The following is a 21,548-nucleotide window of genomic DNA, read 5'->3' on the forward strand; positions in this document are numbered from 1 at the left end:
AGATGTTAAAGGACCTCAGTCTCCTCAGGAAGTAGAGATGGCCCTGACCCTTCTTGTAGACAGCTTCAGTGTTCTTTGACCAGTCCAGTTTATTGTCAATTTGTATCCCCAGGTATTTGTAATCCTCCACCATGTCCACACTGACCCCTTGGATGGAAACAGGGGTCATCAATGCCTTAGCCCTCCTCAGGTCCACCACCAGCTCCTTAGTCTTTTTCACATTAAGCTACAGATGATTCTGCTCACACCATGTGACAAAGTTTCCCACCGTAGCCCTGTACTCAGCCTCATCTCTCTTGCTGATGCATCCAACTATGGCAGAGTCATCAGAAAACTTCTGAAGATGGCAAGACTCTGTGCAGTAGTTGAAGTCCGAGGTGTAGATGGTGAAGAGAAAGGGAGACAGGACAGTCCCCTGTGGAGCCCCAGTGCTGCTGACCACTCTGTCTGACACACAGTGTTGCAACGTACTGTGGTCTGCCAGTCAGGTAATCAATAATCCATGACACTAGGGAAGCATCCACCTGCATCACTGTCAGCTTCTCACCCAGCAGAGCAGGGTGGATGGTGTTGAACGCACTGGAGAAGTCAAAAAACATGACCCTCACAGTGCTCGGCGGCTTGTCCAGGTTGTCCAGACGGAGCTGGCGGAAGATGATGACACATCAAAAAGGTAGTGAAAGTGGAGGAAGGCTGCAGCAGCGAAGAGTCCTCAGTCATCTTGCATTCCATGGCACTGGACCCTGACCCCGAACTGTCAAAGGCCATAGTAGCTGCCCTTACATCAGACTTCCCTGTTAAATAAAATCACACATAGGCATTCTCCATTACGGGAATCCACTTTAATCTCCCAGGCGGGAATCGACTGTACCCTCTGCAGCCACCTGAAGCCCCACCAATAGACAATATCTTAGGAAAACATCATACCTGACTCGAGTGATTGGCACTATTCAGTGTCAGAACAGAGATGTGAAACAGAACAATGAAATATTAATAATTCCAGTTACATCAAAGAAGTAAAACACAAGACATCTATGTTGAGAGCATCCCACTTCCTGACCTCCATTCCCTCTTACTCCTGGCTAATTAAGAGTTAATATTCAAAACTGATTTTGTGAGAGAAGTTATTTTCTTATTGTGCTTATTCTGCCAATGTATATCTTCATAGTTGACTTCAAGCAAGTCAAAAATGAGTATGAATCCTTTGCAAATGTATCCCCTGTTGACTCATTGAGAGGAAGAAATACTTAACAAGTGCATTACCTGTTATGTGGGAAGAAGATGTTTCTGAATCATTGAGTGTGGGTCTTCAGACCCCTGTACCTCCTCGCTACAGCTCCGTTTCTAAACATAACAACGTCAAACAAAATACAGTCAGTGCATTCTACCCGCCACCAAGGGAATACTGTACATACAGAAAGTTGCTGGAAGAGGACTGTTGGCATCATGAAGGATCCCACACACCCTGCTCCCACTCTCATCAGGGAGCAGCAACGTAGCATCCATGCCAGGACCACCAGGCTCAAAGCAGTTACTTTCTTCGAGTATTAACTCTGATCAGCACCTTCACCTCCTAACTCCACCACTACTTTATTATTTCCCATCAGTCATCTTCTGTACAGGCTGGTGTCACTTTAAGGATATACGATCAATCTATGTATATAAGTGTACAATGTCCTGTGTATGTTACTCAAAATGGCTTCTTTGGTTTGTTAAGAGTAGGAATGCTTCTTTGTCTGATAAGTGTTTCTCTCGCAGTTGTTTAGCTTTAGACTTGCTGATATGGGGATTATATTCATTTGTTAACCAACGGGGACTGTTATTTTGTCTTGTGAGGCTGGGAGCTTGGGGGTTTTCGCAGTTTTATCAGGGGAGTTGGGAAGAAGACGCCGAGGAAGGTGGACGTGCGCTGCACTGCTTGGTTGACCACCGGGGGTGGTCCCAGGTGCGAGGACGTGGAGGTCGGAGGAAAGTGACGAGGGGTCGAATGGTTCGATGGTTGAGCTCCAACGATGTGCACTAAACTGACTGAACTTTGATAAGTTGGCGCCTTTTACTTTTTCTTTTCTTTCATATATACTGTATTGCATAGTACTCTTTTAGTTTTAGTAAAATCTTTAAAGTGTATTTCATAATGGTATCTGGTGTGTGTTTGATACTGTGTGTGTGCGCGTGGCATAAACTTGATTCCCACAGCACCTGCGTGTACGGGAGGTGGGGTTGGTGTGTGGCTGGATCTCCTTTTGCCCTAGACATATACCAGCCTGTTGGGTGAGTGTTACATAAGTTATCTTATGTATTTATTGTGTGTGTGTGTTTTTTTAAAATTACCATTGTGCTCTTTATCTTTTGGGTCCTGAAGAAAGGTCTTGGCCTGAAACGTTGACTATCTATTAATTTCCATAGATGCTGCCTGACCTGCTGAGTTCCTCCAGCATTTTGTGTGCGTTGCTTTGGATTTCCAGCATCTGCAGACTTTCTTGTGTTTATCACTCGTGTTTTTCTTTTGCTGCATCAGATTTGGAGTAAAATCATTTAATTCTGCTTACAATTGAGTACAGGAAATGACATTAAACAATCCTGAATTTTGAATTTCAAAGAGACCCGCCCTGCACACTCCAATCACCAATACTTTACCACTTCCTATGAGTGACTTCATGTATAGACACTCCTGTGCCTCGCATCACTTTATGGATATACAATTAATCTAGGATGTCTATAAACTATCTTAGATATTTATATTTATTGTATTCTTATTATTATTGTGCTCTATATCTTCTTGTTTCATTGTTTTAAAAATAATTATTATTTTGTTCTCCTTTACACTTGTGTACAGGAAATGATGTTAAACTATCTTAAATCCTTTTATCTTGAATCTTAAACAACCAAGTCTTCAAAAGGGTTTTTTTTTTGCGGAAAGTTGAATTAGAATCAGATTCATTATCGCTGCCCCAGCTGACATGAAATTTCCTGTTTTGTGGCACCAGTAGATTGCAAATACATAAAGGATACTGAGAAAGTGCTCATGGACTGTTCAGAAATCTGATGGCAGCTGGAAAGAAGCAGTTTCTGCATCATTGATTGTGGGTTTTCAGGCTCCTGTACCTCCTCGGTACAGCTCCATTTCGAAACATAACGTCAAACAAAATACAGTTCTATCCATGTCTGACACAAATTAAGGGCTAGAGTTCTAATTTAGGCAAGTGATAAAAGCAAATGGCTCAGATTTCACTTGCAGGCTTCTGTTAGACAGCTGAAGGAATTTCCCAGCCAACAGATTTAATTCTTAAGCTAAACTGATTTGTGTTTGTTGCAAGAAAGTTTGATACTTGTAGTGACATTCCGCTCTCTATATTGGTTGACGTTGTGTACTTGGATTCTCAGAAGGCCTTTGACAAGGTGCCACACTTGAGGCTGCTTAACAAACTTCTAGCCCATGATATTACAGGAAAGATTCTAGCATGGATAAAGCAGTGGATTATTGGCAAGAGGCAAAGAGTGGGAATAAAGGGAGCCTTTTCTGATTGGCTGCCAATGATTAGTGATGTTCCACAGGGGTCTCTGCTGGGGCTGGTACTTTTTACGTCAATGACTTAGATCATGGAATTGATGGCTTTGCGGCAAAGTCTGCAGATAATATGAAAATAGGTAGGGGGCAGATAGTTTTGAGGAAGTAGAGAGGCTACAGGGGGACGAAGAGAACGGGCAAAGAAGTGGGCGATGAAATACAGTGTTGGGAAGTGAATGGTTATGCACTTTGGTAGAAAAAAAATAAAAGAGTAGACTATTTTCTAAATGGACAGAAAATTCAAAAATCTGGGGTGCAAAGGAACTTGAGAGTCCATGTGCAGGAGTCCCTTCAGGCTAATTTGCAGGTTGAGTTGGTGGTGAGGAAGGCAAATGTGATGTTGGTATTCATTTCAAGAGGACTGGAATACAAAAGCAAGGATATAATGTTGAGGCTTTTATAAAGCACTGGTGAGGCCTCACTTGGAATATTCGGAGCATTTTTGGGCCCCTTATCTAAGAAAGGATGTGCTGACATTGGAAAGGGTTCAAAGGAGATTCACAAAAATGATACCGGGATTAAAAGGCTTGTCATATGAAGAGTGTTTGATTACTCTGGGCTGTACTCACTGGAATTCAGAAGAATGAGGGGTGACCTCAATGAAACTTATTGAATGTTGAAAGGCTGAGGTAGAGTGGATGTGGAAAGGATGTTTCCTTTGGTGAGGGAGTGTAAGAGCAGAGGACATAACCTCAGGGTAGAGAGACATTCTTTTAGAACAGAGATGAGGAGGAAATTCCTTAGCCAAAGAATGGTGAATCCGTGGAATTTGTTGCCACAGGCAGCTAAGGAGGCTAAATCATTAGATAAATTTAAGGCAGAAGTTGTTAGATTCTTGATTGGTCAGGGCATGAAGGGATACAGGGAGAAGGAAGGAGATTAGAGCTCAGAGAGAAAATAGATCAGCAATGATGGAGCAGACTCGATGGGCCAAATGGCCTAATGTTCCTCAATCTTATGGTCTTATGGAAATGTGGAAAACAAGGTAAGATGATTGATGCAAGGCAGAGCAGGTAACCAAGCCCAAAGGGCCTCTACATTGAGTTTGTTCTGGTCAGGTGAAAATTTTACTAATACTATCAGGTTTTGATGATTTAGAGTCATGCTTTCCCTGCCCAGTTTTGTACGGTATCTAGGCCAGGACATGTTAACATCTACTCTTGATCAATATTTGTTTTTTTTTCCTCCTCAAACAGATCGATGTTTTCCTCTGCATCTAGTACCCCGGAGATTATTCTCTCACTTGATGCTGAAAAGGCATTTGACCAGGTGAAATGGGACTTCCTTTTCTATACTCTCCAAAGACTTGGTTTTGGTTCTACATTCATCTCATGGAGTTACTCATCCCCACTGGCAGCAGTGCGTACTGATAACTGTATATCGTCCTTCTTTGAACTGCAACGTGGCACAAGATAGGGATGCCCTTTATCTCCACTCCTTTTTGCTGTGGCAGTTGAGCCACTCGCCATAACCATGAGAACATCAGTTAGTGTCAAAGGCATGCTGAGGGGAGCTTTGGAACATAAAGTGTCACTGTATGACGATGATAAGCTATTCTATATCTCAGATCCAACTCGAACTCTCCCAAATCTATCAATATTGCTCACTAAATTCAGTCAAATATCTGGTTATAAAGTTAAGTTTCAAAAGAGTGAAATAATGCCAATTGGGACCACATGTTTGGATATTACTTTTTCCAGGACCCCCTTTAGAATCAGCAATAGGAAATTTAAGTACTTGGGGGTCTGGATAACACATAGTTATAAGGACCTTTATAAAGCCAACTATCAACATCTCCTTTCCAATCTTAAACAGGAATTTGAACGTTGGAATTCTTTATCTCTTTCCCTTAGCGGGAGGATTAAAATGACTGTCCTGCCCAGATTCTTATACATGTTCCAAAGCCTCCCAATTTTTCTAACCAAGACTTTCTCCAATAACCTAAATAGTCAAATTTCAAGTTTTATTTGGAATAAAAAACAGACCAGAGTAAAGGAAAAAATACTACAGAAGCCTCGTAAGATGGGGGCACTACCAAATTTTCTATATTACTACTGGTCAGCTGATATAACAGCAATTTTATATTGGACAAGAGATGATATTTCTGCTCCTAGCTGGGTGATTATGGAGAAGTCATCCTTACAATTTACCTCTTCGTCAGTAATATATGATAAACCACCACTCTCACAACCTGTATCTGGTTTCACACTAAATCCAGTTGCGATGTATGCCATTAAAATTTGGTTCCAATTTAGATGTCATTTTGCACTTCATAACCTCTCACTTGCCGCACCAGTAGCAAAAAATTACATGTTCACCCCAGCAATAATGGACGTAGCGTTTGATATTTGGTCTAAACATGGTATCACTTCATTGTATAATCTCTACATTGACAGCAATTTTGCCTCTTTTGAACAGCTAGTTAAGAAATTTGATATCCCTAGGATACACGTCTATAGATATTTACAACTCAGAAGCTTTATGGCCTCGCATCTTGAGTGCTTTCCCTACTGCCCCCTTTCATCGCTCTGAGATTCAGAAATGTGAAACAATCCATAAGCAAAATCTATGAGCTACTTAATGTAGTTAATCCTAGGAATTTGGATTTATTAAAACATAAATGGGAAGAGGATATTGAGGAACGAATTCCAGATGATATATGGCAAAAAACAATTCATAGAATTTATTCATCCTCTGTGTGTCTTAGACATGTTGTTGTTCAGTTTAAAATTGTGCACCGTTGTCATTGATCTAAAGTTAGATTGGATAAGGTTAATAAAGATCTTGACCCAATGTGTGACAAATGTAAACATTTCCAGGCTACATTTACCATATGTTTTGGTCATGTCCAAGATTAGTAAATTTCTGGGGTTTGATGTTTGACACTTTTTCAAAAATTTGTGTACAACTAATTCCACCATCTTGGTCAGTAGCACTATTTGGAGTGCCTTCTCAGAATATTAACCTCAGCAAATTCCAAACTGATTTCATCGCTTTTTTTTACTTCTTGCTAGAAGGCTCATCTTATGCAAATGGAAAGACTCTTCCCCCTCCAACATATGGACATTGGATCAAAGATATCATGTACTTTATAAAATTTGAGAAGATCCGCTATTCAGTCAGGGGGCAGTCTGCAAGATTCAACACCACTTGGCAATCTTTTTAAAGTTTTGTCAAAAATATGGATGCTGAAAAAAATTATTTGAATGTGTAAGGTGCTCTAGGCCTCTGTATCTATTTTTGACTGGTCTGGCTGGTTCTATTTGTTCTTGTTTACTGAGGTGGGGGGGAGGGTTCTTTTTGTAACTGGTATAAAATGGTTGGTTGTATTGTAACATATGTTCTGCTATTTTTCTTTGTTAATAAAAATACCTTGATCAAAAAAAACATATCAATGTCATTTCAAGTCAGTGCAAGATGGCAGAAATTCCATTTCAAATTGATGAACATCCAACAAAAGCTGCACTCATTGATAATCTTAAGTATAAAATAAATTCTGGAAACAACAAACCCTTAAAATTCTGCAATTTTGTGAGATGTGCTGAAAAAATGCATCAAAATAATTATATTGATGGCCAAATGCTTTAAAAATAGATTTTCATTTTTAGCTTGTCACGTCCAAATTTTCAACCATCTTGGGTTAAGCATGGACAGTCTGTGGGGTTTACTTCAATTTTCAGGACTTCAGAATGGTTTATTGTTCAGCAATAACTTGCATTTGAAATTGTTTATCAATAAAAATCTTATCATTTGATAATATAAAATAAACTGTCAACTAGGATTATTTACTGATGTTGATGAACTGTATTGCAACCTGGATAATTTGAACATTGAACAATATAGAACAGGAGCAAACCCTTCAGTCCACAATGGTTGCACTGAGCATAAAGCTAAATTAAACTAAATCTCTTCTGCCTGATCCATATTCCTCCTTTGCCTGTACAGTCATGTCTCTATCATAGCTGTTTAAATACCACTACAATAATTGTATCTGCTTCTGCCACTACCTCGACCAACCTTCTAGATTAATTTTGTTTAGAGAGATAGCACAGAATAGGCCTTTCCAGCTGCAACTCCCGACTTAACCCTAGACTAATCACGGGACAATTTTCAATGTCCAATTAAACTATTAACCTTTACATCTTTGGAGTCTGTGAGGAAACTGGAGCACCCGGAGTAAACCCATGCAATCCATGGGGAGGACATACAAACTCCTGGTAGAGAACGCCGGAACTGAACTCAGAACTCTGATTCCCTAAGGTGTAATAGTGTTGTGCTGCTACACTATTGTGGCATAACTGTGTTATCCTTACTTCCCTTTTTAGAACATAGAACATAGAACATCAAACAGTACAGCAGAGGAACAGGTCCTTCAGCCCACAATGTTGTGCCCAACCAAATAAATTGGTAATCAAATTGCCAACTAAACTAATTCCTTATGCCTACACAATATGTACATCCTTCCATTTTCCTCATATTCATGTGCCTATCTGAACATCTCTTAAAATTTCCTGTTTCTTCCTTTAACACCATTCCAGGCATCCAGCACTCCCTGTGTAAAATAACTGCTCTTCGCATCTTCCTTGAAATTACCTTCTCTCACCTTAAATGCACGCCCTCTAGGTTTAGGCATCTTAACTCTGGGGAAAGGGTACTGTCTGTCTACTCTATCTATGCCTCTCATAAACTTATAGACCTCTATCAGACTCCCCTCAGCCTCTGCCACTTCAGAGAAAATAACCCAAGTTTGTCCAGCCTCTTGTTATGTCCCCTAATCTAGACAGCATCCTGGGAAACCTCTTCTGCTCTCTCTCCAAAGCCTTGACATCCTTCTTATAATGAGGTGTATGCAATACTCCTTGAATGAAGGGACAGCATTCGCTCCTCTCTAGAACTCACCTGTTGCTAGTGAGGACACTAAATTCTGTCCCTCCCATGTGCTCTTCTCCCCACAGATGCTCCCCGACCCTGTCTGGGAATTGTCAGAGTTCAGTGTAGGTCACCAAAAGCCTACTGGGACCTTTTCCACTCTCTCATGTGGGACATAAGGGACTGCAGATGCTGCAGTCTGGGTAAAATATGTCCTGGTGCAATGTTTCTACCAAAAATGCTGACAATTCCTTTTTTCCCCCACAGATGCTGCTCAGCCTGCTTCCAGTATATCGTGCGTTGCTCCGAGCACCTACCATTCCTTTAAACTTCACCCCCTCTCACCTTTACGCATGTCCTCCAATACTTGACATTTCTACCCTGCCTGAGGAAAAAAAGATTCTGGTAAAACGAGACAGTTTACCCTATCTAATTGACTGTGCAATATAAATAAAGTGTCTTTAAAACTCCCCGCCCTTTCAAGACAAGTAAACAGACCTTCTTTTTGGCTTGAATGTAAAGTCGCGAAGAGTTCGGATGAACTCTTGTGGGTTGTGAGACAGCGAAGGGATGCGTTTAACAAGTGGACGAGCTTCCTGTTGAGATGACAGAGATCGTGGCGGTGGAGGATAGCAGGGAGAAGGAGTTCAGCGTGTAAGAGAGGGTGAGGATAAAGGACTGACTGAAAGGGGAGAGTCTGCCAGCTTTCATTGACTTCTCAGAGCCTCTCACTCTCTGGCCGGGAGGATGGCAGGCGGGAGACCGAGACGGCGTCTCTAGGCGGGGAACCGGGAACGCTTTCCCCACTCGCCGGACAGGGTGAGGGTGAGGGCCGCGGTGGCCTGTGAAGCGACGGGCGCTGAGGTGGGGGTCGCTCCGCGTCCCTTAAGCACCCCGGCCCGGCCCGGCCCCGGCCCCACCGGCCACCGCCTCGGTACCCGGCCCGCAGGTAAAGGCCGCGCCACCCGGGAGAGGTCCTGGGGAAAGGGAGGGGTGTGAGGGGAGGTAGAAAGGGGAGGAAGGTAGAGAAGTTGGGGTTTAGTGAGGGATGAGGCGGGGAGGGAGGGATGTGAGGGGAGGTAAAGGAGGGAGGGATGTGAGGGGAGGTAAAGAAGGGAGGGATGAGAAGGGGTTAGGGAGGGATGAGAGGGGATCGGGCCAGGGGGAGGCAAGACGGGAGGGTATGAGGGAGAAATGAGGTAACTGGGAAGGTAGGGAAGGATAAAGGGGAGGTAGAAAGGGCTCGGGGTAGGAAAAAATGTAAGGGGAGTGGGGGTGGTGAAACAGAGAGATGAGATGATTAGAGAGATAGTTGGGGAGGGGGGAGGTAAGGAGGGATGCGAGGGTTCAGGTCTCAGGAAGGAAAGAGTGAAAAAGGTTGTGAGAGGTGAAGCGTGTTGAATGGAGTCCTGCAGAAACGGTATACTAGCGAGGCTATTTCTTGTACAGCAGATGAGAAAAGTAAATTTGAAACTAGTTCAAACAAATTGCAGAAGAGCTGATAATAAAACAGACCGATGCTTGAACGAGAGAGAGGGTGAGCATTCCCTGAATAAGAAAGCTCTCTGTGCCTGAAACACTTTTTGCTTTATGGAAGAGAAGATGATGTAGTTATTTGATTAATTTAAATTTTAGCGACTGTCTTGCAGTGCCCTTAGGCTTTTGTGTTGAAAAGGAAGTTGGTTTAACAGGAAGTCACTTGTGTTTCACCAAGCTTCAATTCTTAAAAGCCTGAGATAGTTGATGGAAGAAAAGAGCGAAGTGTGGTTAAAGTTGCACTGTAGGTGCTTTTGAAAGTATCAACTACATGATGAGTTTAAGTGTTGATTCAAGACTGGAATGAATTATTTTTTTCTGATTAAGGAGAAACTATTCGATATAAAATGTCTGTTAATAATTTCAATTGTACTCTTTGTAATATGGGGAAAATCCGTACAAGGCAGTACAGTTGGTTGTGTTAATGTGGAGTAAAACCATTAGCTTTTGCAGCACTTTCCTAATGTGGTATTCATTTTTATTTTTAAATACAGCTCTTGCAGGCTAAGTACTTTTAAGTGTTTGAATGCTGGCTACTGTTAAATTATACATAGTATTAGACGATAATGTTGTGCTCATATAATAACTGATAATTTGCAAACTTTACTGAGAATGAAACATAGAAAACCTACAGCACAATACAGGCTCTTCGACCCATAATGCTGTGCCAAACATGTACTTACTTTAGAAATTACCTAGGGTTACCCATAGTGCTCTATTTTTCTAAGCTCGATATACCTATACAAGAGTCTCTTAAAAGACCCTATCGTATCTGCCTCCACCACCGTTGCCGGCAGCCTATTTCACACATTCCCCACTCTCTGCGTTTAAAAAAAACACCCCAACTTAATCCTGACATCCCTTCTGTAGCTACTTCCAAACACTTTAAAACTGTGCCCTCTCTTGTTAGCAATTTCAGCCCTGGGAAAAAGATTACCAAAAATAAACATAAAACTCTGTTCAAATGAACCCACAAATCATTTGACGTGTTTCTGAAGATCTATTACTATCTGTTCCCTGTTTGTTTCTGAAAGGAATGAAGCTGTTATTGGAATACTTGTGTGATGCATATTACAGTGCTTTATTTCAATAGTTGTACCATTGCGAGGCTAACTTATCTCTTTTCTTGGTTCAGGACGTACAGCTGCTCAGATTTGTTTTGCTATTCATGTTGATGATCCTAGAACAACATTGAGGGAAAAAATGTCTGCCTTATTTGTCTGCCTAGTTGATGCAATCCAGCGTTATACTGGATATAACCTTTAGTGGTTATGAGGGACTTGTAGTTAGAAGCAGTTTGCGCTGCTATTCAACCACAGATTTATGCCTTTTCATGTTTGTTCAGTGATCATATTGATACAGTACAGTATGATATTACAGTGGGGAGAGGGTAGCACAAGGTGGAGGCATGCTCTTTGCTAAACAAGGGATAAAAGATATTCCATCCAGTTAATCAACTTCATGATTTGAATTGGAGGATTTTTGTGCAATTTAGAATTTAAAAAAAAACACAAAATGCCAGAAGTAGTTAGCAACTCTTCCATCACCTTTTGAAAGAGAAACAGTTAATAGCTTAGATTGTGGGCTATTTGTTGGTGCACTGATGTTTTATTTCATTTTCCAGATTTGGTGTGTTTTTTTGATTTTGGTTTCAGTTCAAGGATAGGTCAAGACCTATAGATAGGTTTTTTTTGGTTCAAAGTACATTTATTATCAAAGTACATATTCATTATACAACCTTGAGATACATCAAGGCAACCATAAAACCAAGAAACCAAAAAAATCCATGGAAAAGAAGGGATCAAACACCCAATGTGCAGAGTTTACACAAGAAGAAACAGGAGGAAGAATAGGTCCTTTGATCCCTTGAATCTGCCCTGCCATTCACTAAGATTATGGCAAATCCAGCATTTTCCCTAAAAAAAAGAGATGGTCTCTCCGTAACTTGGATCAATCATCTCAATAAACCTTCTCTAAACTGCCTCCAGTGAGATATCTTTCCACAGTGAGTATATCATAACTGTGGATATAATCTCATTCATACCTTGTATAGTTCAATTTCACATCACATGCCGGTGTTAATCTGATTCTGAGTTCTGTATCACTTCCTACTTTAATACTACAACCCCATTTGGCAGCATGTATGGAAAGAGAAGTATGGTCGATGAGTCTTCATCGGAACTGCGAGAAAGAGAGAAGTTGTTATCTGTTTCATCATTGTTCCTTCCAAACTGAACTATTTTACATTTTCCCATATAATATTCTTTGTTATCTTTTTGCTTGTTAAACTACAGTGTCTCTCTGTTAAGTATTTGCATTTTTCTCACAGTTTGCCTTCACCCTACTTACTCCATCTACAAATTTGATAATAGTACACTTGCTTTTTTTCCCCTTCCTTTAAATCAGTAAGTATATATTTGTAAATGGCTGTGGTCCCTCACTGATCTTTGTGGCACCTACTTATTGCAGTTTGTCATCCTGGAAGCTACCTCTTATACCTAGTCATTGCTTCCGGCTAGTTAGTCATTTTGCAGCCCATGTTAATATTATACCTCCAATGCCTTGGCTTTTACTATGCAAAGTAGGCTTTCATGCGGCATTTTGTAGGATAACATTTGAAAAATCCGAAGTGGTTGCCTGCCATGAACTTTGGCTGACACTTTCTCAAAGAACTGTAATAAACTTGTCAGACAGAATTTTCTTTTCATGAAATCACACTGACTTTTCTTGATCAGATTATGACTTTCCAAATTTTACACTATTAAATAATTCTAATGCTCTTCCAATAATACTGTACATGTTGGGTGAACCAGCTTGTCGATATCTGCTTATTTTTCCTACCCTTTGATAAAAAATGATCATACCAGTAATCCTTTTATACTACTCCAGTTGTTCCGGGCAGATGGGTCTCGTTAACCATGGATGGTAGTTCATCTAGGAGGGAGAACTCTTGATTTCAAACCTCCGCAGCCTTGTGGCTATACCCACTCACGGGAAAGGCTTTGGGAGTAAACCCTGAGGAAAAATCCAGACTCTGAGTCCTGAAGGCAGCTGACTGCTGTACCCAGCACTGGCACGGCAACTCCTGCGATGCTGCTGGCACCAAACCGTACCGACTTTCGTCGTTCCTTTGGACCTGTCGTCAGCATGGAGAAGAGGGTCCTACTGCAAGAGTGACAGACAGATCTCCATATCAACTCTGCCCCAGCTTGCATCCTGGAGAGGCCACTCCAGCTTCGCTTCAGTGACTACCAGAGGCGCAGTATCCATGGTCGACCACGACCGACAGAGGCCACACACACTCCAGAATCCACCCCTTCTGTAAACACACTTTATAGATTCCTTGGATGCAAATCACGAAGTCCAGGAGACTTGTTTAGTTTGATCACTTTGTCAAACACTATCCTGGAAGTGGTGCCACAGGTAGACAACGTAGTGACAAAAGCTTTTGGGATGCTGGCCTTCATCATTCAGGACGTTACGCATAGATACTAGGAAGTTAAAGTGAGGCAGGTCAGACTGTTCTTGGAGTATTGATGACACTACTTATAGGAAAGATGTTATTAAACTAGAGAGAGTGCAGAAAAGATTTGCAGGGATGCTGAGAGACTGAGTTATAGGAAGAGATTGGACAGACTTGTTTCCTGGGAGCGAAGGAGTCTGAGTGGTGATCTTAAAGCCATGAGAAGCATAGATAGAATGAGTGTACTCTGCATTTTTCCCAAGGTTAGTGAATTGTGAACTAAAGGACATAGGTTTAGGTTAGATGGGAGACATTTAATAGAAACTTAAGGGGCATTAGGGTACCCTAACCCTAACACTAAGAACTGCATCTATGTAGAATTAACTAGAGGAAGTAGTTAAGGCAGGTGTGTTAACAACATTTAAGTGACACTTGGAGAGGTACATTGATAGGAAAGGTTTATGGAAATGTGGAATGAGCTTCCTGTAGAAGTAGTAGAGGCCAGTTCAGTTGTGTCATTTAAGGTAAAATTGGATAGGTATATGGACAGGAAAGGAGTGGAGGGTTATGGGCTGAGTGCGGGTAGGTGGGACTAGGTGAGATTAAGAGTTCGGCACGGACTAGGAGGGCCGGAATGGCCTGTTTCCGTGCTGTGATTGTTATATTGTTATGTGGTTATATGGTTATGGTTTAGAGAGAATTGAAAATAGTTTAGATTGAAATCTTGGTTAGCATGGACCAGTTGAGCTAAAGGGTCTGTTTCGGTGTTGTATAACTCTTATGATTAATTCTTGTGATTATAATGGTATTTAGTTTTTTTATTGTAAAATTTATGCATTGTTCATTATGTCTGCCATAAAAAATTAATGCAAAATATCAAGTTTGCTCTACCTAGTCTTTTTTCTAAGGGACTTGTTTTTACTTTGACCTTGTCTTTTTAGTGCTTACTAGTTACTTTTATTGTCAACTTTTATATATCTTAATAGCTTACACTCATAGTTTATTTTCTCGTCTTTGATTTCTTTTATGTCCTCTTTTGCTGGTTTCTGATTTTATTTCATTTTTTTGGATCTACTACTAACTCTTGTAGTTCTGGTATATAATGAAATCCTCTTCTGAATGATTAAAGAATATTTCAAAATTAGAGATTTAGAATGAGCAGTTGATATTTGTAGATTTGTGCCCTTAATGAAGTCTGACATCTGGTATAGAAATTAGAAATACTAAAATGTCTGGCACCTTATAATTTTCTTTACCCTCAATTCTGCTAACTTTAGCTTGACATGTGTACTGAGGAAGCTGTTTAGACTGACAGGAACCAGAACTGCTGAGATACTGACAACAATCAAAATCTTGGTTTAGTTGATCTGAACAACTGCCTAACTTCTAATCAGTTCTCAGGTAATATAATTATTTCCTAGAATTATGCTTTAGAGAAAGTTAAATCAGATGTAAAGTAAGTTAATAATATTTTGGTCTTTTTTTTATCGGAAGCCCTTGCTCTTTTCTTTCCCACCTGCCCCCCCCCCATTAAAATAAATGGTTGTACTCTTGTTTGCGTAATTCAACTTGCTGATCTCTACCTATAATGTTCATATCATAAGTGATAAGAAAAGCATAAGACTTTTAGTCTATGAAGAATTTTCCCATGATGTGTATAGATATAAAATAGTAACTATGAGTTAAATTTCTACATGCCGAAGCAGATGTTCTCTCCTTAGTGAGATCCATTTTGACTCATTTCAATTTCATTTCAAGAGAAGTCAATGTGCGATTATTGAATCTTTATAAAGCATAGTGTTCATTGTACACTAGTTAACGTGACTGTCCAGACTAAGCAAAGTCCTGGTCTTGATGAATCCATGGCAAGGAGGTTGAGGATTTTTGGAGACTAGGATGCACAATTAGCACATACAACTGTGTAGCCATGTGCACTGCGTGTACACTTATCAGACAATTTCAGTTGTGTAAGGAGAGGTATGTCACGTGTTTAGAAAGCATTAAGTTGTTACTTGCTCCATAGTCTGTTCAGAGCAACTAGTTGCACATTGGAGGGTTTTTAAATTGCCATTTTTGTATATGTATCTGTCATGTTTGGATTGTTCATGAGTTTCTTGAAGGTTCAAAGGGGTGTTGAACTGAAGGATTGAACTTGCTTTGCTAAAATTTGTGCTAAAGATCCAGAGGACTTGGTACATCAAACAATCCAGTGGAAGACCTCAGCAAGTCCAGCAGCATCTGTAGGTGGAAAGAAACTGTTAACAATGTTGAATCAATACCCTGCATCAAGAGAGTTGACAAATTCTTTCCCCATATGGATCTTGCTCAACCCACTGAGTTCTACCAGCAACACAGACATAAAATCATGAAGGGTCCTGATGGAGGGTCTTGGCTCAAAACATCAGCTGTTTGCTCTTTTCTATAGATGCTGCCTGGTCCGCTGAGTTCCTCCAGCATTTTGTGTGCATTGGATTTCCAGCATCTGCAGATTTTTTGTTATTTGAGTTCTACCTGCAGATTGTTTGTTACTCCAGGATTCCAGCATCTGCAGTTTCTTGTATTTCTAGAAGCACTTGCATGGTTTCAGATGATGTTTTGATTTTTGTTCATTTTCCTTAACTTGCTGAACTTTATAGGCAGTGATATTCTAAATGAATAGATAGGGGGCTCACATGCACCTATGAATCTTCTCCAGCATTTGTTTCTGGCAGCATTTTTTAGGATTAGTGTAGAAAAATCTAATGCTTCATGACAACTTGAATTCTGAGGAATTGAATTTGCAAAACCTATCTTTGGAGTTAGGAAGTCTGCTGTGTGTGTAATATTGCAAGTTTCTGGGCTTTCTATGATTTGAGAAATGACTCAAGTTGGGTGTTGCCTCTTAATATCCTGTTATAAGATCTCACCCTAACTGCTAAATCCCAAAATTTCAAAAACCAGTATTGACTTATAATGGTTGCATGTCAATCCTCGATTAGCAAACTGAATTTGGTAAAACTCTGTTTTTTTTTAATGTGATGATCGGCTCAGCGGTGTTTAAATTTCTTTAAAGGTTAGAACGTACAGGATATGAATTACAATGTCGGAAAGTGTACGGTCGTGTACTTTGGTAGAAGAAATAAATGGGCAGACTATTATTTAAATGGGGAGAGAATTCAAAGTTCTGAGATGCAACGGGACTTGGGAGTCCTCGTGCAGGATACCCTTAAGGTTAACCTCCATGTTGAGTCGGTGATGAAGAAGGCGAATGCAATGTTGGCATTCATTTCTAGAGGAATAGAGTATAGGAGCAGGGATGTGATGTTGAGACTCTATAAGGCACTGATAAGACCTCACTTGGAACACTGTGTGCAGTTTTGGGCTCCTTATTTAAGAAAGGATGTGCTGACATTGGAGAGGGTTCAGAGAAGATTCACTAGAATGATTCCGGGAATGAGAGGGTTAACATATGAGGAACGTTTGACCGCTCTTGGACTGTACTCCTTAGAGTTTAGAAGAATGAGGGGGGACCTCATAGAAACATTTCGAATGTTGAAAGGCATGGACAGAGTGGATGTGGCAAAATTGTTTCCTGTGGTGGGGGAGTCTAGTACGAGAGGACATGACTTGAGGATTGCAGGGTGCCCATTCAGAACAGAGATGCAGAAAATTTTTTTTAGCCAGAGGGTGGTGAACCTATGGAATTTGTTGCCACGGGTGGCAGTGGAGTCCAAGTCATTGGGTGTACTTAAGGCAGAGATTGATAGGTATCTGAGTAGTCAGGGCATCAAAGGGTATGGTGAGAAGGCGGGGGAATGGGACTAAAGGGGAGATTAGATCAGCTCATGATGAAATGGCAGAGCAGACTTGATGGGCTGACTTCTGCTCCTTTGTCTTATGGATATCATTTTGGTTCAAACGGTGTTACCTGGAAGTGTAAGCACAAGATTCTGCAGAATTTCTTATGTTTGGATTCCGCAGACACTGAAATCCAGAGAAGCAAAAAATATTGGAGGAACTCAGCAGGTCAGGCAACATCCTGGAAGCATTTTAAATTGTTGTCCCTGCCGCAGTTACGCTGTTTAGATTAGCTTTGAATACACAATTTTGATTTTTTTCTTCAAAAACATTCAGGCTTTTGGTGAGGATTGAGGCAAAGGAATCAGAAGAGGGGTAATCTGTGCTTTTTTACTGTCGGGTTGTTTGCTCTGCTGGCGGCAATTGTGAGGACAACTCTAATTCCTTGATTCAAGGTTAAAAATCCGGCTCTGTAATCTTGTGTTGTTGGATAATGAGGCAAATATAAATAGGGATTGTAAACCAATTATACTTTATCTTGTGTAAACAAATGTTACTGTCAAATGCTCCAGAGAGTAAATATCTGTTGGCTTGAAAGGGGTAATGTGAATGCCCTGGCGGATAATCAGGATAAATATCTTTCACAATCATTGTATTGTGCATACATACAAATGAATAAGGGATAGGAGCAGAACACTTTGCCTCATGCTTGCTTTGTCACTGAATAAGATCTGAGCTGAGTTGATTGTAAACTCAATTCCACATTTCTGTTACCACCTCCTTGCCTATTAAGTATCCATATACCTCTGTGTTAAAACATTTGAAAACTCTGTTGTCCTCCTCCTCCTGTGGAATGGAGTTCCTATAACTCACAAATGAGAAAAAAGTGCTGCTTCTGTCTTAAATGAGCAGCCCCCTGTTTTTGAGTGCCCCACAAAAAGAAATGTCTCATGACTTTCACCCTGGCAAAATTCTTTAATCTTATGTTTCTATCAACTTTTGTCTCATTTTTCTTAACTCCAGCTGAGTTAAGTTTATTGAGCCTTTTCTCAGAAGACAAACCCCTCCATTCCTAGTGTTAGTCTAGTCACTCTGAACTGCTTCCAATAACTTAAAATAAAAAGATGAATACTGTACCTAGTACTCCTGCACATGTTCTCACCAGTGCTTTGTATAACTAATGCTCAACCTCTCATTAGAAAGACCCTAGATGTGAAAAGTTCCAGCAGGATAAATTTATCTCTGTTGTCTGGATACCCACATGCTAGCACCTACTAATCTGCCCACACTGCACCACAAAACCCTTTCTGCTTGCTCTGATATAGAACCACAATGTAATGATCATCCCATACACCCCAACCATGGAACTATATAGAAAACTGTTGCCTTTTTCCTAAAGGGAGACTAAATTCTCCTGGAAGAATTCAATGCCAGAGTTGGAAAGATTGTAATCTCTTTAAGAGGTGTGATCAACAAGACAGGAATAGGGAAAGTGAATTCAACAGACCTCTCTATCTTATAAAAATATTTTGAATGTTGCTTTGTCATAACCAACGCCCTGATTTGTCACAAAGGCATGTACAAGACCTCTGTGAAGCTCTCTGACCCAGACACTGGTATGTGTTAGATTATGAAATTCTGCATTTAAGTGGTTGCAAATATGTGTGCATCATCTGCACCATGTTAGATACCATTGATACTTCCACTATCCATGGTCTACTCTTTATTTCTAATATCCTACCCTAAACCATTGGCAGCAACAGGAATGCTGCTGCTAACAAGTTATTGTTGAAGGTTTGGGACTCCATCCCACAGCAAACTACACATTAAGCCTTCCTACCACCAGTCATTGATAAAACCTAAGCTCATTTGTCTGAGAAGTAAGTTCCCTGGCACAGATGATATCACTACTGAAGCTTTAACAGATGATGTTGAACTTCAGTCACAAATCAACAACCTCATCTCTTACGTACGAGATGTGCAACATCTCCGGAAAGTAGTAAGAATCCCTAGCGCATGACTGTTCAAAGGAGAATTCCGGATAACTGAGACCCTCCGTGTGCCCCCTGACCTCTCCCATCTGTGGAAGAGTCTGTGGGTTCCTCATTGACTTCATCAAGACTTTGATGAGAAATTTCCTTTTGAATTTTAAACTTTGAACTCACAGTGGTAGCAAATCACGCTCAACTCTCAAGAGAAGAGAAAATGGGTGCAGGAAAATCTTGAGGATATTCCCAACTTCTGTTTTTGTTTTCTTGAATTTCTTTTAGTTTAGTCATTCGAGTTGAAACTGGGGATCTGTTGATCATTTTAGGTTCAAACTTTTCATAGAAAATTAATTTTATTTTCCTTGGTTCTTATTAATAAAGGGATTGTTTTTTTTTTGTTCTTTATATGTACTGTCTAATATCTATTATCAGTTATTAATTATCCCTGGAACTGAGTGTTTCCTGGTTCACTTCATAGAACCACATTGACAGGCCAGGCTTCATACAACCTACCAGAGACTGAGCTTGGAGGATTTCCTTTCATAATAAGGCATTTCTGAAGCTGAGGAGTTTTTTTATTTCCATTACTGATCGCAAACTTTTATTTGAAATTCCAGATTTATTTAATTAATTAGATTTATATTCCCCAGGTGCCATGGTGGATTTCAACTTTTCATTCATGTAAAAAGCCCAAGCCTATAGATGCTAGTCTTGGAACTTAATTTCTGTGCTGCCATAAGCTGTGTTTGGAAAGGTCTGAAATGTCAACATAAACCAATGTCTATTGGATTAATTTAGCAGCCTTAAATTTACTTGGAATGTTATCACTTTTGTTTTCTTACAGAAGTCGAGTTGTAATGGCTTCACTTGACTGGTTGGTTGCAGTAACTAGTTTCACGATATTTCAAATTCTGTTCCATTATTTAAGTGCGAAAGTATCAGTTTGTTTCTGCAATGGTTACCAAACACTGACTGACACTAAAAGGATTGAATGGAACTCCAGGTATGTAGTTGGGAGATTTTATGTGAAAAGGCAAATTCTAGCAATGCCAATTTTGAAATGTTTTGCATTCACTTCATAACTACAGTTCTGTTTACACCTACTCTCAGTTAGGATTTTCTTCCTCTGATCTTTGTTTCTTGCTTCAGAATTCCCTGATGAAAATGCTATTTTTTCCCACTCCTGCTGCCTACATTAACTAATCTTGAAATATAAGAAGGTATTAGATCAAGTCAGTCTTTCTAAGGTGCAATATCTTCTCAGACAACTTTTCCAGAGTAGTTTCATTGACAAAATGATAAGGTAGAGCTGAAAATAAATTGTAATTTTCAGGTGCAGTTTCTTTGAAAATCCGATTTCATTTAAGAACTGCACTACATATAGTGTATATATTTTCTCTATAAAATCCTTTTTGATTAGTGGTTCAAGATTGCAAAGTAAGCTTGCTTTGCTTTAAGCATTATTATTTTTAGGATGTCAGTCTTGGTAGACGGTTGCATTTATTGTCTATTCCAAGATGTGATCTTGTTCTCTTTCACTTAACCCAACATCTGGAATTGACCATGTAGTATATATTAGAGCTACATAGGCAGGATCTACACGAGGGATAGATTTCCATTCCCAAAGGAGACTTTCAGACTCCTTGTCATTCTCACCCAGAGGATTTGAAAGCTAATGTTGCTTACAGCATTTTCTGGTCATAATGCACTATTGATCAGATTTACTGACTCAGTATCAGGGGTGGATATCTAAGTTCACATCTTTTACATTTCTGTAAGTTGCAAACGGAGTACACTATTGTGCTCATTAATCAGCGAATTTATTTTTAAGAAAAGCTATTATTGGGAAATATTTTAAAATAAAGTAAGTAAAGTTCTATGGAATCAGCGTAGTTAAGTTGGCAAAGGTCTCTACTTCATGCAGCAGAAAGAAAGTGGAAAGAGGAGGATACTAAAGTTCATGTGCAGTTTTTAAATTTGAATATGCTGTTTTATGTGAGATAAGAACTAGAAATAGTACAAAACAAGATATCATTTGTTGTATATCCTGTTCTTTGATTGGGCAAAGGATGTGTCAACCTGTAATGGGTATTTGTTTCTGCCCGAAATTATTGCATTTCTCATCAATTGTTCCATAGTTCTGTGCAATAGTTTTAGGCACATTAAAAAAATTCTGTAAGGTAAAGATGCTTTGAAACATAATGAAAAGTTTCTAAATATTAAACAATACTATAAAAAAGCAGTAAACAGTAAAACAAACTAAATCAAATCTATATTTGGTGTGACCTTTAAAACTGCATCAATTCTCTTAGGTACACTGTCCTGCAGTTTTATAAGAAAATCGGTT

At 39.9% G+C, this 21,548-nt stretch overlaps 1 protein-coding gene and 1 long non-coding RNA gene across 5 annotated transcripts in view; one reads left to right on the plus strand and one right to left on the minus strand.

The window, feature by feature from the left end:
* The window catches only part of tlcd4a (TLC domain containing 4a), a 204,468-nt gene that overhangs the window by 153,318 nt on the left and 29,602 nt on the right, over window positions 1-21,548 (plus strand). Inside the window, exons 1-3 of one of the 4 annotated variants that reach the window (XM_073062730.1) lie at window positions 8,761-8,842; window positions 14,714-14,837; window positions 20,046-20,204. In XM_073062730.1, coding sequence (XP_072918831.1) covers window positions 20,059-20,204 — 146 coding nt within the window. In that variant the 5' untranslated portion in view covers window positions 8,761-8,842; window positions 14,714-14,837; window positions 20,046-20,058. Of the gene's footprint in view, window positions 1-8,760; window positions 8,843-8,957; window positions 9,102-14,713; window positions 14,838-20,045; window positions 20,205-21,548 lie in introns of those variants that run through there. The other 3 variants (XM_073062728.1, XM_073062731.1, XM_073062729.1) reach the window with 3 other exon arrangements.
* Window positions 1,263-9,045, minus strand: LOC140736801 (uncharacterized). The gene is made up of 3 exons (XR_012101009.1): window positions 8,936-9,045; window positions 2,332-2,509; window positions 1,263-1,344 (listed from the first exon to the last, which is right to left on the minus strand). It is a non-coding gene; the product is annotated as an uncharacterized lncRNA (long non-coding RNA).

Source organism: Hemitrygon akajei, chromosome 12, assembly GCF_048418815.1.
Source record: "Hemitrygon akajei chromosome 12, sHemAka1.3, whole genome shotgun sequence".
Taxonomy (NCBI): domain Eukaryota; kingdom Metazoa; phylum Chordata; class Chondrichthyes; order Myliobatiformes; family Dasyatidae; genus Hemitrygon; species Hemitrygon akajei.